General features: G+C 46.6%; 2 protein-coding genes across 2 annotated transcripts in view; one reads left to right on the top strand and one right to left on the bottom strand.

Moving 5' to 3' along the window:
* Positions 1–1,448, top strand: part of pkp3a (plakophilin 3a) — a 486,421-nt gene extending 484,973 nt beyond the window's left edge. The window contains exon 16 of the transcript XR_013790123.1: positions 1,364–1,448. The gene's annotated coding sequence lies outside the window, so the exon portion shown is untranslated. The remainder of the gene's footprint in view (positions 1–1,363) is intronic.
* ap4e1 (adaptor related protein complex 4 subunit epsilon 1) overlaps positions 1–13,975 on the bottom strand; it is a 50,483-nt gene that overhangs the window by 15,151 nt on the left and 21,357 nt on the right. Inside the window, exons 8-16 of the mRNA XM_079502242.1 lie at positions 12,452–12,618; positions 8,155–8,228; positions 6,759–6,881; positions 5,576–5,685; positions 4,794–4,933; positions 3,877–3,989; positions 2,347–2,465; positions 1,806–2,159; positions 699–810 (exon numbers count right to left, since the gene is read on the bottom strand). Of these exons, the coding sequence (XP_079358368.1) occupies positions 699–810; positions 1,806–2,159; positions 2,347–2,465; positions 3,877–3,989; positions 4,794–4,933; positions 5,576–5,685; positions 6,759–6,881; positions 8,155–8,228; positions 12,452–12,618 (1,312 nt within the window). The remainder of the gene's footprint in view (positions 1–698; positions 811–1,805; positions 2,160–2,346; positions 2,466–3,876; positions 3,990–4,793; positions 4,934–5,575; positions 5,686–6,758; positions 6,882–8,154; positions 8,229–12,451; positions 12,619–13,975) is intronic.

Genomic DNA, 13,975 nt, shown 5'->3' with positions numbered 1-13,975 from the left:
AAGGAAGTTCCGTTTGATTCTTCCTGCCTGAAGACTACAAAACAATACTACAACATGACGTAACGATATCATCCTGATGACTACAAAACAATACTACAACATGACGTAACGATATCATCCGCTCCAGACCGGTTCACGCGGGGCACTTTTGGAACAGAGACCAGGCTGTCCTCCGAGGTGGAACGCCTGGTGAGGCGAGGTTAGTTTGGCTCCACTCTTGAGAGGAAGAAAAACATACAAATGTACGCCGACAAAGCCTTAGCACCGTGCAGAGCTGCAGAGACAGTGAAAACACATGCTAGTCTGATCACAGGCTAAAGAGCTGTTAGGTGATGCTAGTCTGTACACTTTTGTATTTATTGGTTCAGATTGGCTCCAGATTTGCCTTGAAATCCTCAACATTTTGCTTTGATCCACTCCTGACGAATGACGTCGGAGGTAAACAACCCTTGAAACAACCCTTGAAATTGCATTCCCATTCATGCATGTGGAGTCTGGACCCTGCTAAAATGCATGGTTGGCTGTGTGGAGTCTCCACCCTGCTGATGCATGGTTGGAGGCGGGACTACAGCGTTGACAGACAACCCCTTCAGCCAATCAAGCGTAACACAAAAAAAGTGACGTCATCTCCCGACTCCAGTCTCCAACTGGATTGCCTGGCCCCGGCCGGTCTCATCGCTGCTTGCAGCTATATTTACCTTTGTTTTGGGTCAGTTCCTCTCGCCTCTGGTGGGGGGGTTTGTAGGGCGCGGCCCCCGCCGCCAACGCCTCCGACACGAAGCCGTCTAAAAACGACAGGGAGGAATCCACCTGGAATACACACAGATACCATGTTAAGCATTGACTCCGCCTCCCTCTGGTTCAGATGCAAAACCCCCGTGCCTGCCAAATCCGCCCACCCCAACTTCTAGACCAATCAGTGAACGGGGTAATAGCTCCAGAGTGAAAGGACATGATAGTAAGAACAGAGAGACGTGTCCGGGGTGATAGCCGATCACCGCGGCGACTGATGTAATGGTTATGCTTCTGCTATTTTTTGGAAAATCGTGAAAATGTGGCGCAAATCTTTGAATGTATTCTTTCAGAGCGAACGCTTTTAACTCAAATCTTTGCTTCTTGGGGGGGGTCCCTGGAACTACATATTTTCAGATGGGGGTCGGCGGCCAATTACATATATTTTGGGGGTCCTGCATGAAAATGTTTGAGAACGACTGACATAGAAACAGTCCTCAGGTCTACGTAAATGGGTTCAAAACGACACCGCGGTGATAAGCTATCGCCACAAACTGGAGTATGGACAAGCCTTTAGGGTGTGAGGCAGTGTTGTTTTTGGCAGAAAGTTTCTATTTTAGTTTAGTCATAGTCTTCGGAATGAAACTCCATTTAGTTTTAGTCATATTTTAGTCACCTGGAATGTTTTAATGTTTAGTCTAGTTTTAGTCGACTAAATATCACAAGATTTTAGTCGACTAATTCTGCAGTTGTTTCAGTCGACTAAAATGTATTTTGGTGGGCCTTGATGCTGTCGAAATTGCCGTCGTAACTGATTTTGTGTAAAATGACTTGTCTTTTACTTATACTGGATCTCTTGTCCACTAGTCCCTTCCTAACATTTTAGTCCAGTTTTTATTTGTTGACGAAATTGTCTATACATTCAGTCTCAGTTTTTGTCACCATAGCTTAGTTTTCATTTAGTTTCCATTTAGTTTTCGTCAGTGAAAAAAGGTAGTCGACGAACATTTTTCGTCTTAGCTTTAATCGACGAAAACAACACTGGTGTGTGGGTGCATGGTAGCGTACAGTACCTCCAGGGGCTCCGGCGGGGGGCTCAGGAGGACCCCGGCACGGAGCTCGGTCTCCTCCAGGCCGAGGACCTGCAGCTCGTGGACCTTCTGCCTGAGCACGGTGTCCAGGGAGGCAGCGTAGCGCTCACACACGTCCTGCAGGAGACCCAGACCCTGGACCTGAGGGCCCTGCAGACCCCCCAGGCCCGCAGCAGCAGGGCCCCCACCACCACCACACTGCAGCTTGCACATGGCCGCCAGGGCCCAGATCCTGGTGTCGCTGCTGCTCTGCTTCATGTCCAGCAGCCTGAGCAGCAGTCTGAGCACTGTGATGGTCTGGAGACCCTCCACCAGGGGGGAGTACTCCCCTAGAACCTGGTGGTGGTGGTGGGGGGGGGAGAGAGAGAACACACACAATGAGAGCTACTGGAGATAGCTGCTGTCGGGGAGAAAAACTAACGTCCTAATTGTGTGTGTGTGTGTGTGTGTGTGTGTGTGTGTGTGTGTGTGTGTGTGTGTGTGTGTGTGTGTGCGCGCGTGCATGCGTGCGTGTGTATCTCACCCAGCTGATGACCTGCAGGAAGGGTTGAGGCAGTGTGTGAACAACGTCTTCCTGAAGAAGAGACACGTACGAGTCTACAGCCAACGTCCTCAGCTCTGTGTCCTCAACGCTGTCCGTCCCTGTCAACAACACAACAACACATTCATTATTTTATTGCTGGCTAGCAGTTAGCATTTATGAAGTTCCCAGTGCCACCATACGCGTTCACTTTAACCCATTTAGACCTGAGGACGATTCTACAAATGCCTTCTAAATCCTGAAAAATGCATGTTTCTATGCCAGTGGTTCTCAAACAATTTCATGTCAAGGACTCCCAAAAAGAATTTGCCGTGGACCCCCATCTGAAAATATGTTGTTCCAGGGACCCCCCCCCCCAGAAGCAAAGATTTGAGTTAAAAACGTTTGCTGTGAAAGAATATATTCAAACCCACCTGGGCCACATTTTCACGATTTTTCAAAAATAGCTGAGCTACAAGGTCGTAGCGCGGCACTCGGTGCCGCGCTATGAGCTTGTAGATCTGCTGTGTCCTGGAGTACACAATTAGCCCTTTGCTAAATCCCACCCCAAAAAGCGATTGTCCAATGTCAATCCAAATAGTTTAGCAACTGTTGCTAGGCAGGTCAAGCTTCCGCCACCTCATAGCTGTCAATGTAATTTTGCATGGCTGTGTTGTTGAACATTTACACGGCTTAACGTGGGGAAAGTTACACGACTGAGCCACCCAGGTGATGGCAATAATACTAATGACTGTAGTCTTAGAACGTGAAAACTCCTGTCGGGTGGTCGTTAAAAGTTGATTTCTCCCTCTGTCATTTCCTCGTATTTCTAGTTTATTTAAATAATGTCATGCACATTTGCCCAGTGCATAGCCTACAGCAGGCCTGGTTGACTAGATTTAGAAGACATTTTGAAAGTTTTGCTTCTAAAATGATCCATTATTTATATGGAGAAATCCCGTCATTTAACACGCATCTCAATGGGTGAGAAGGACAGCTTGACCTGTCTCGTTGCTGCCAACGTGCCTATTGGACAAGGACGGGTTGGGGAGGGACTTAGTAACCGCTGCTAACGTGCCTATTGGACAAGGACGGGTTGGGGAGGGACTTAGCGAAGGGCTAATTCAGACACGAGATGGGGGTGTGTAAATGTGTTAACCCATTCTGGGCGGGAAGGGAACCCCTTTTGGTGTTTTAAGCATTATGTTATGTACTTTAGCTGTTGAAAAATAGCAGATCTACAAGCTCATAGCGCGGCACCGAGCTTGTAGATCTGCTATTTTTTTAAAACAGTGAAAATGTGGCGTGAATTTGGAATTTAACTAAAATCTTTGCTTCTGAGGGGTCCCTGGAACTAAATATTTTGAGATGGGGGGGTCGGCAGCCAAATACAGATAATCTTTGGGGGTCCATGACGTGAAAATGTTTGAGAACGACCTACATAGAAACATGGGGTTTTTAAGAAAACTGTCAGAAGGCCTTTGTAGAATCTGGTCTCAGGTCTACATGGGTTAAATAAAGTAACGTTCTCACCGTCAGACAGCAGGCGGAGGAAGTTGTTGTGGAGGTCAGGAAGCATGGAGTCTCCTCCCAGAGTGAACACCGTGTTCATGGTCTGTACGAACCAGCTGTTGTCTGGAGCATATGTACTTAAATGGTATAGGAACATAACTTATACAGTACTGCACATTATAGGAATACACCATGTACAATAGGCTATATTAGGGCAACTACCTATTGTGTAAAAAAGAAAAAGAAAAGAAAAACAGTTCTAGTGCCGCTAATTGCTTGATCCAGTGTTCCGCCGCTGGATAATACGCTATTCCCGCTATTTGTTTAATTCTCTGTTTTAAAATAATTAAAAATAAACAGCGCATTTATCCGGGACCTGATGACGAGGCCGTCGCGTTATGACGACGAAACCGGAAATCAAGTCATCATCTGGGCTGCTAGGGCTTCTGGGAAATTGAGCCCAATGCAAGTGGACGGGGGGTTTGTTTGGACTACAACTTGCTCTGCACTTTGGTTTCGTTTCGCATTGTCATGGCCACTGGTGCATCTGATCATAACAAGACGAACGACCATTTGTTACCGGATTTTCGTGGTTGAAAGCTGCAAATACTTCAGCGTATGCTCCAAAAGGTAATAAAACAATGTCGGCAGCGTTGGATATTTGATTAAAAGGCGGGTTCCGCGGGGTATGGCGTCAAACTGTTAATAAATATTTGTACATTTAAAAACTGTGTACATTGGTGACTATAACTATAATCTACCTGATCTTGAGGCCTGCAAAATCAAAACAAGAAAATTATCAACTAGTCAACTAGTACCAACAAGGTCGACTAGTGGATTTACTAGTCGACTAGATGTCCTACAGTATATGAATGGATATTTCTCTGCCAGTTCGGCCACCTTCCCCACCAGGTCTAACAGTGTGAAAAAAAGAATATTTCTCTGCCAGTTCGGCCACCTTCCCCACCAGGTCGGCGACGGTGTACTCGTCTCTGCACAGCTGGAGGAAGTCCAGCATCTTCTCTACGATGACGACCACGTTCTGTTCGTTGGTGATCCGGTAGAGCAGCTCCAGAGTCTGGGAGGACGGAAAACAAACGCACTTAACGTCTTTACAACACCCGAACTGCGCTCAGTATGACAGTGTCTGGGAGGACAGAGGTCTTTCTCGTTCTTGCATAGATAGATAGATAGATAGATAGATAGATAGATAGATAGATAGATAGATAGATAGATAGATAGATAGATAGATAGATAGATAGATAGATCTGAGAATAAAGTGCTGTGTGCAGTGGGTGACTGACATCGTCCAGGATGGCTAGTGTCTTGGCCAGAGTCCTCTTCTCTGCCATCACCGCCACAGAGTCAGGCTTGGTCCCTGTCACCTTGCCTGCTCGCTTAATCAGTCTGTCTAGTCTGGCTGTGTCCCTCTGTCTGTCTGGCGTTCCCTCCCCAACACACCACAGCATAGAAAAGACCTGATCAGTCTGTCTAGTCTGGCTGTGTCCCTCTGTCTGTCTGGCGTTCCCTCCCCAACACACCACAGCATAGAAAAGAACACTGGAGACCACTGACTGGTAAAACATTAAGCCAATCGAACGCAGGCAGGGCGGCGCTTGGCGGAAACTAGTCGCAGACCGAGGTACACGCGGGACACGTTTGATTCCAGTGTGACATCACCTTTGATGACGTCATCAGAGTGACATCACCACCGCCTCACCTCGCGTTTGATGATGTCATCAGAGTGGTCCAGACACTCGATGATGGTCATCTGGTGCTGCAGCGCCAGGTTGACGTCCTGTTGAACCACGTAGGTCAGCGCCTTCAGACCTGTCAATCACACAACAGACCTGTCAATCACACAACAGGAACTGTCAATCACACAACAGACCTGTCAATCACACAACAGGTCAATGCCTTCAGACCTGTCAATCACACAACAGGTCAAACACATCAATATGTCAGCGCCTTCACAGCAGTGTTGATTTCGTCGACTAAAACTAAGACGAAAAATGTTCGTCAACGACCTTTTTTCACTGGCGGAAACTAAATGAAAACTAAATGGAAACTAAATGAAAACAAAGCTATGATAGGTAAAAACTAAGACTAAATATTTGTTGCGCGCGTGCTCGTTACGTGCACACTCCCGCGACTCACCAGACCTGGATTCTGTTTAGCCTTTTTTTTACACTTGCATTGTTGCGCCCCTCTTCAACAGACCTGGAGGAGACCTGTGTTGATCGCCTGCGTTCCTCGCTTCACGTTTGCAAGGCCCTTATTAAGACTAACTCCAACGCTGACAATTGACATTGAGAAAGTGCTTTTTTTAACCACATACAAACGCAGTGTTGCATTTACAGAGGTATTTACCAAGGTATTTTTAACCACATATTATGATAGTGTTTCATCTTACCGATGTATTTTTTAGTGGTGCAACCACTCCCTTACGGAGCTATGTGTGTCTGAGCACGAAAACAGCATGGTTGTTTTTCACCACCTGTGTGCAACCTAACACACACACACAAATTAACCGTATGTATGATGATTTCGGGTGTGCCAGTACAGTACAGTAGAGGGAACCCCCACAAGGTAACTCTGTCATTTATCAACCGTTTCCGGACGTGGGGCAGCACGCCGGAACCAGCCCGCCCCCCTGGGCGCGTTCCTGGGGGTCTGGATGTTCCGGGGACCCCCCGGGGACCCCCGGGGACCCCCACATGGTAACTGTCATTTGTCTACCGTTTTGGATGCGGGGCAGCTCGCCGATACCGGGCCGGCACCCTGGGTGTGTTCCTGTGGGTTTTGAACTTCCGGGGACCCCCACACAGAGTTGCACCACTCACTTCACACAGGTGTGATTTTTAACCTCATGTTATGAATCATATGATGGTGTTTCATCTTACCGAGGTATTTCAGGTTGATTTTGGGCGACAGGACAAAGTTGCCGATGCACTTTGCCGCCTTCTCCAAAAGGTCCGTCTTTGGATGAATGGTGTAGATGGCTTTCACACACTCGTATAGTATTGCTGCAGGAAAACACACAGAGAGTACACAAAAAAAAAGGTGAAATAAAAACCAGAGCGCCATTGTATTTTCAATGGCGAGCACCTATAGTGTGAAAGCTGATTTGGCCGGAAACTGAGAGTCAGGAAGTAAAAATCCGCTATGTAACTTGTCCCGCCATTGTTATTTAAAGATGGAGTGCTGTGGTTTTTTCCCCCCCTAAAACATGATCATCAGGTACTATGATTATACTAGGAGGAAGATTTCTTTCAATAAAGTGTACAGAAAGTGTTAATTATGTTTTATGTGGCCACACCCACCCGTTCATTAAGTATGCCTGGTTTTCACCTTAGCACCACCCACCTGAACTTAAGCCTCGCCCACAGCTGTTGTTGTATGATAATGTGGGAGGCGTTAGGGTTATGATGTCACTAAAATGGTGTTATTTGGATTGGGCCTTTTGACTCAAAGGCTTTCAGCTTTCAGGAAGAAACCAAACATACACAGGGAAGACATATTTGAATATTATAACCAGTGGTGTCATGCTTGTAGAACGCAGTACCACGCTGTGGTACCAGTAATGTTTTTACATGCACTCGCAGGGACGGAACGGGACGGTGCAGTGCGTGCACGCTAGAACACGTCCACCTAGATTCAAGAGAAGACGCACCAACCTCGCGTCAGACTTTCCAAGACGCACCAAGTACCCAGTGGTCAAGTTTTACTGGCGCCCCCCCACCCCCCCTATTTTCACACTGTGTCAAGTACCGTGCCGAATTAAAATGGGTACTCTTTGCATAACAACAGCTTTAACTGTTTAGCGCACGTAGCCTATACGGTAAGCATGCATACTTACAGCAGTATAGGCTATGGCTCCAGTAGGCTATACTGCTGCTGTGAGGTGTTCAGCACACAAGAAGAATATGCCTCCTCCTCCATCAAACAACAGATTAATTCGTGATTCGCCCAAAGCGTGTGACGTTCCATGGTACCAGTAAAAAAATCACCATGACACCACTGATTATAACCACACCTGGGGGTCTATTAGAGTAATGTTAACTCCATAGACACATGCAAAACAGAAAAAGTACAAAAATCACGGAACTCCATCTTTAATCCACCCAAAACCTACTTTTTGTAAGCTAGGATCATATCGTTTAGAGAAAGGAGCCGCAAATCAAGCTTGTTTTTGGTGTAGAAAGAAGAATCTGAGATATTAGCGTTCTAACAATCTGCGCCCCCATAGACGGCATAAGACCCATGCATTCATTGTTTTATTGAATGTAATAAACATACCATAGGTGATGTTATGGTTCATCTCTGCTCTTTGTAAAGACTCGTCCAACACCTCGTACATCATCTGACTCGTGCTGCGAACAGGACAACAACAGGACATAATGAATTGCAATGAATTGCATTTTTATAGCGCTTTTCCAAGTGCTCAAATCGTTTTACAATTTCATTCATACATTGGGGTACATGTCGAACAGGACCACTACAGGACATGTTACTGTGAACAGGACAACAGGACATGTTACTGTGAACAGGACGACAACAGGACATGTTACTGTGAACAGGACGACAACAGGACATGTTACTGTGAACAGGACATGTTACTGTGAACAGGACAAACAGGACATATTACTGTGAACAGGACGACAACAGGACATGTTACTGTGAACAGGACGACAACAGGACATGTTACTGTGAACAGGACCACTACAGGACATGTTACTGTGAACAGGACGACTACAGGACATGTTACTGTGAACAGGACGACTACAGGACATGTTACTGTGAACAGGACATGTTACTGTGAACAGGACAACTACAGGACATGTTACTGTGAACAGGACGACTACAGGACATGTTACTGTGAACAGGACAACTACAGGACATGTTACTGTGAACAGGACGAATACAGGACATGTTACTGTGAACAGGACATGTTACTGTGAACAGGACATGTTACTGTGAACAGGACAACTACAGGACATGTTACTGTGAACAGGACCACTACAGGACATGTTACTGTGAACAGGACCACTACAGGACATGTTACTGTGAACAGGACCACTACAGGACATGTTACTGTGAACAGGACATGTTACTGTGAACAGGACCACTACAGGACATGTTACTGTGAACAGGACCACTACAGGACATGTTACTGTGAACAGGACAACAGGACATGTTACTGTGAACAGGACCACTACAGGACATGTTACTGTGAACAGGACAACAGGACATGTTACTGTGAACAGGACAACTACAGGACATGTTACTGTGAACAGGACAACTACAGGACATGTTACTGTGAACAGACAACTACAGGACATGTTACTGTGAACAGGACGACTACAGGACATGTTACTGTGAACAGACAACTACAGGACATGTTACTGTGAACAGGACAACTACAGGACATGTTACTGTGAACAGGACCACTACAGGACATGTTACTGTGAACAGGACAACAGGACATGTTACTGTGAACAGGACATGTTACTGTGAACAGGACAACTACAGGACATGTTACTGTGAACAGGACATGTTACTGTGAACAGGACATGTTACTGTGAACAGGACGACTACAGGACATGTTACTGTGAACAAGACATGTTAATGTGAACAGGACGACTACAGGACATGTTACTGTGAACAGGACAACAGGACATGTTACTGTGAACAGGACCACTACAGGACATGTTACTGTGAACAGGACGACTACAGGACATGTTACTGTGAACAGGACGACTACAGGACATGTTACTGTGAACAGGACATGTTACTGTGAACAGGACAACTACAGGACATGTTACTGTGAACAGGACAACTACAGGACATGTTACTGTGAACAGGACATGTTACTGTGAACAGGACAACTACAGGACATGTTACTGTGAACAGGACAACTACAGGACATGTTACTGTGAACAGGACGACTACAGGACATGCTACTGTGAACAGGACGACTACAGGACATGCTACTGTGAACAGGACGACTACAGGACATGTTACTGTGAACAGGACATGTTACTGTGAACAGGACAACTACAGGACATGTTACTGTGAACAGGACAACTACAGGACATGTTACTGTGAACAGGACAACTACAGGACATGTTACTGTGAACAGGACAACTACAGGACATGGTACTGTGAACAGGACGACTACAGGACATGTTACTGTGAACAGGACAACAGGACATGTTACTGTGAACAGGACCACTACAGGACATGTTACTGTGAACAGGACAACAGGACATGTTACTGTGAACAGGACCACTACAGGACATGTTACTGTGAACAGGACAACTACAGGACATGTTACTGTGAACAGGACAACAGGACATGTTACTGTGAACAGGACCACTACAGGACATGTTACTGTGAACAGGACAACTACAGGACATGTTACTGTGAACAGGACAACAGGACATGTTACTGTGAACAGGACCACTACAGGACATGTTACTGTGAACAGGACGACTACAGGACATGTTACTGTGAACATGTCCTGTTCACAGTAACATCTACTTGCTTCTTGAAGAGGGCAGTCGCATTCTTTTTTTCTCTCCCTCCCTCGTGTTTTTGCCTGCTGCTGTCTGTCTCCCAGAGCGTCTCTTCTACACTGTCTCTTCGAAACCCCTGAAACTATCAAAACATGGAATTAATCATGGAATTAGTGTGCTGGTCTCTGTACGTGATAGACAACTTTTTTTCGACATGTAAATTGGGTTCTGGAGAGCCCGCTCAATGCACTGATGGATCGTCCCCCGCAGGTTATACCCAAGACTACAAGACTTGTAATGTGCATGGAGATTCTCAGCGTAGAAGAGGTATATCAATTTGGATTTACGGTGACAAGATGTCTGCTGATCGGGCTGGGCATTGGTCTTGTGTACCGAAGAATTGGAAAGGAGCTGGGCAGGGCACTTGGGGAGGAAGATGGACACGATCTTGGAACAGGTCAGCGCCCTGCAGAGAGCCATGATGGACAGAGAGCCATAACGGACATAGAGGAGATGTAGCCATATTATATCCCTCGCTCTAAAAACAAATCTGGATTTCCCCCCCCCCCCCATTGACAATCTCCACACGAAGATACAGCGCAAGAAAAGAACCCTCTGCCTCCCCCCCCCCACCTCCCTGACACCTGTTGTGTCTTCGTCTGGGCCGTGCTCGTTTTCCACTGAACCCGCCATAATAACGCAGGACTTGAGGCAACGTGACATGGCCTTCGGGAGATATGTGGGAACACACTTACACAAACACATGAGAATGAACTTTACCATCGAACTATCCCATGGACACACATGTCTCTACACACATGTTACTGTGAACAGGACAACTACAGGACATGTTAATGTGAACAGGACAACTACAGGACATGTTACTGTGAACAGGACAACAGGACATGTTACTGTGAACAGGACAACTACAGGACATGTTACTGTGAACAGGACAACAGGACATGTTACTGTGAACAGGACAACAGGACATGTTACTGTGAACAGGACAACTACAGGACATGTTAATGTGAACAAGACATGTTACTGTGAACAGGACGACTACAGGACATGTTACTGTGAACAAGACATGTTACTGTGAACAGGACAACTACAGGACATGTTAATGTGAACAGGACAACTACAGGACATGTTACTGTGAACAGGACAACTACAGGACATGTTACTGTGAACAGGACAACAGGACATGTTACTGTGAACAGGACGACTACAGGACATGTTAATGTGAACAGGACGACAACAGGACATGTTACTGTGAACAGGACAACAGGACATGTTACTGTGAACAGGACGACTACAGGACATGTTAATGTGAACAGGACAACTACAGGACATGTTACTGTGAACAGGACAACTACAGGACATGTTAATGTGAACAGGACGACTACAGGACATGTTACTGTGAACAGGACAACAGGACATGTTACTGTGAACAGGACAACAGGACATGTTACTGTGAACAGGACAACAGGACATGTTACTGTGAACAGGACAACAGGACATGAGCATTTGCGCCTGTCGTAGACATGCGCAGAGCAAGTTCAGTCAGGGAACCTCAGTACCGCCTCAGCGTCACGCTCCCATTCACATGATTCACTCAGCCAATCACACACTCACTCCATCTTCATACCGGCTACTTTAACCGGAGGTTTGCATTCCTCCTTCTGCTTGCTTGCTCGCTGCTGCTACCGTATACCTGCGCGCTGCAGTATACAACTTGCTTGCTGCTACTGTATCAGCGTGCCGCTGTATACAAACCTTCTGCGCACCCACCTCCACCCCAGCTACCACCTGTCGTTTTGGATCTACTGTTTAGGTACGGGGGATTCAGAGTCCCTATGGTCGGGACTGATGCGCTTGATCTAAGTACCTAAAAAGCAGATCCAATACATCGCCAAACCATAATAAATATACTGTATTGCTCATCTATATTCAATAAATATATATTACATCCTTCTTGAGTTGTCTGACTGAAATGTTACTGTGAACAGGACAACAGGATATGTTACTGTGAACAGGACAACAACAGGACAACAATAGCGTTTTGTTTTGTTCTTTACCTGTGGTCGTTTTTCCCCAGTAAGGCCAGGATGGTGAGCAGCTGGATCTGCAGCCAGGGTCCAGGCACACTGTGGTAGTTAAAGTCCAGCGGCAGCTTCCCTCCAACCACCTGCTTCAGGATGGTCACGAAGCTGCCCGTCAGCTCCTTGTAGGGCTCTGGGTTCTCCTGGACAGAGAGAGGAGAACACAGTCAGCTCCTTGTAGGGCTCTGGGTTCTCCTGGACAGAGAGGAGAGGAGAACACAGTCAGCTCCTTGTAGGGCTCTGGGTTCTCCTGGACAGAGAGAGGAGAACACAGTCAGCTCCTTGTAGGGCTCTGGGTTCTCCTGGACAGACAGAGAGAGAGAGGAGAACACAGTCAGCTCCTTGTAGGGCTCTGGGTTCTCCTGGACAGAGAGTGAGGAGAACACAGTCAGCTCCTTGTAGGGCTCTGGGTTCTCCTGGACAGAGAGAGAGGAGAACACAGTCAGCTCCTTGTAGCCTTCTGGGTTCTCCTGGACAGAGAGAGGTGAACACAGTCAGCTCCTTTTAAAGCTCTGGGTTCTCCTGGACAGAGAGAGGACAGGAGAACACAGTCAGCTCCTTGTAGCCTTCTGGGTTCTCCTGAGAGCACACGCCCGACGACCTTTGCTGCGTGTCATTCCCAGTCTCTCTTTAAAATACTGTATTATGGATCCCCATTAGCACTTGCAAAAGCATGGCTTATCTTCCTGGCGTCCAACCATAGAGTTATGTAATATATATCTGCTGTCGGGAGGAAACCTCATGACTTAAAAATGTTTATTTTTCAGGAAATTAAAAATATACATTTTTCAGGAAATAAAGAAATCATTACAATTTTAAAACAAAGCAATACAGCCTCATCAAAGTTGGTGTTGTAACTTTATATATCGTCAATTACTTCCATGAGAGGTGGTGGAGTTAGTTGCTTTAGCAGACATTTTGAGGGTCCAATGGAGTTAAGAGATTTTGTCCAAAGCACTTTTTACTACTTTCCATTGGTTCAATATTTTCGAAACAACGCACAGACGTAAAGGGTGTTCGTTCAATAGCACTGATTTATGCCAAAAAAATCTAAAACCTCAAAAATGGAGTTATGAGGTTTCCTCCCAACAGCAACGTTATGCTAGAGAGCGCCCCGGGAGCGACAGCCGCGCCCCCCGCAATTCATTTCAACAAGTCTTCCGGGCAGTGCCCCTCGAGTGTCGCTATGATTGGTTGCCTCCTATGAGAGTACCTCTCGCGCTGCTCTTGTGCTACGTCTACGTCATCACGCGTTCACAGAGCAAAGAGCCAGCGGAGCGCTCTCTTGTGCTACGTCTACGTCATCACGCGTCCACAGAGCAAAGAGCCAGCGGAGCGCTCTCTTGTGCTACGTCTACGTCATCACGCGTTCACAGAGCAAAGAGCCAGCGGAGCGCTCTCTTGTGCTACGTCTACGTCATCACGCGTTCACAGAGCAAAGAGCCAGCGGAGCGCTCTCTTGTGCTACGTCTACGTCATCACGCGTTCACAGAGCAAAGA

The sequence above is a fragment of the Electrona antarctica genome (genome assembly GCF_951216825.1).
Source record: "Electrona antarctica genome assembly, chromosome: 5".
Classification (NCBI taxonomy): Eukaryota; Metazoa; Chordata; class Actinopteri; order Myctophiformes; family Myctophidae; genus Electrona; species Electrona antarctica.
This window is presented reverse-complemented; position numbering and strand designations above follow the sequence as displayed.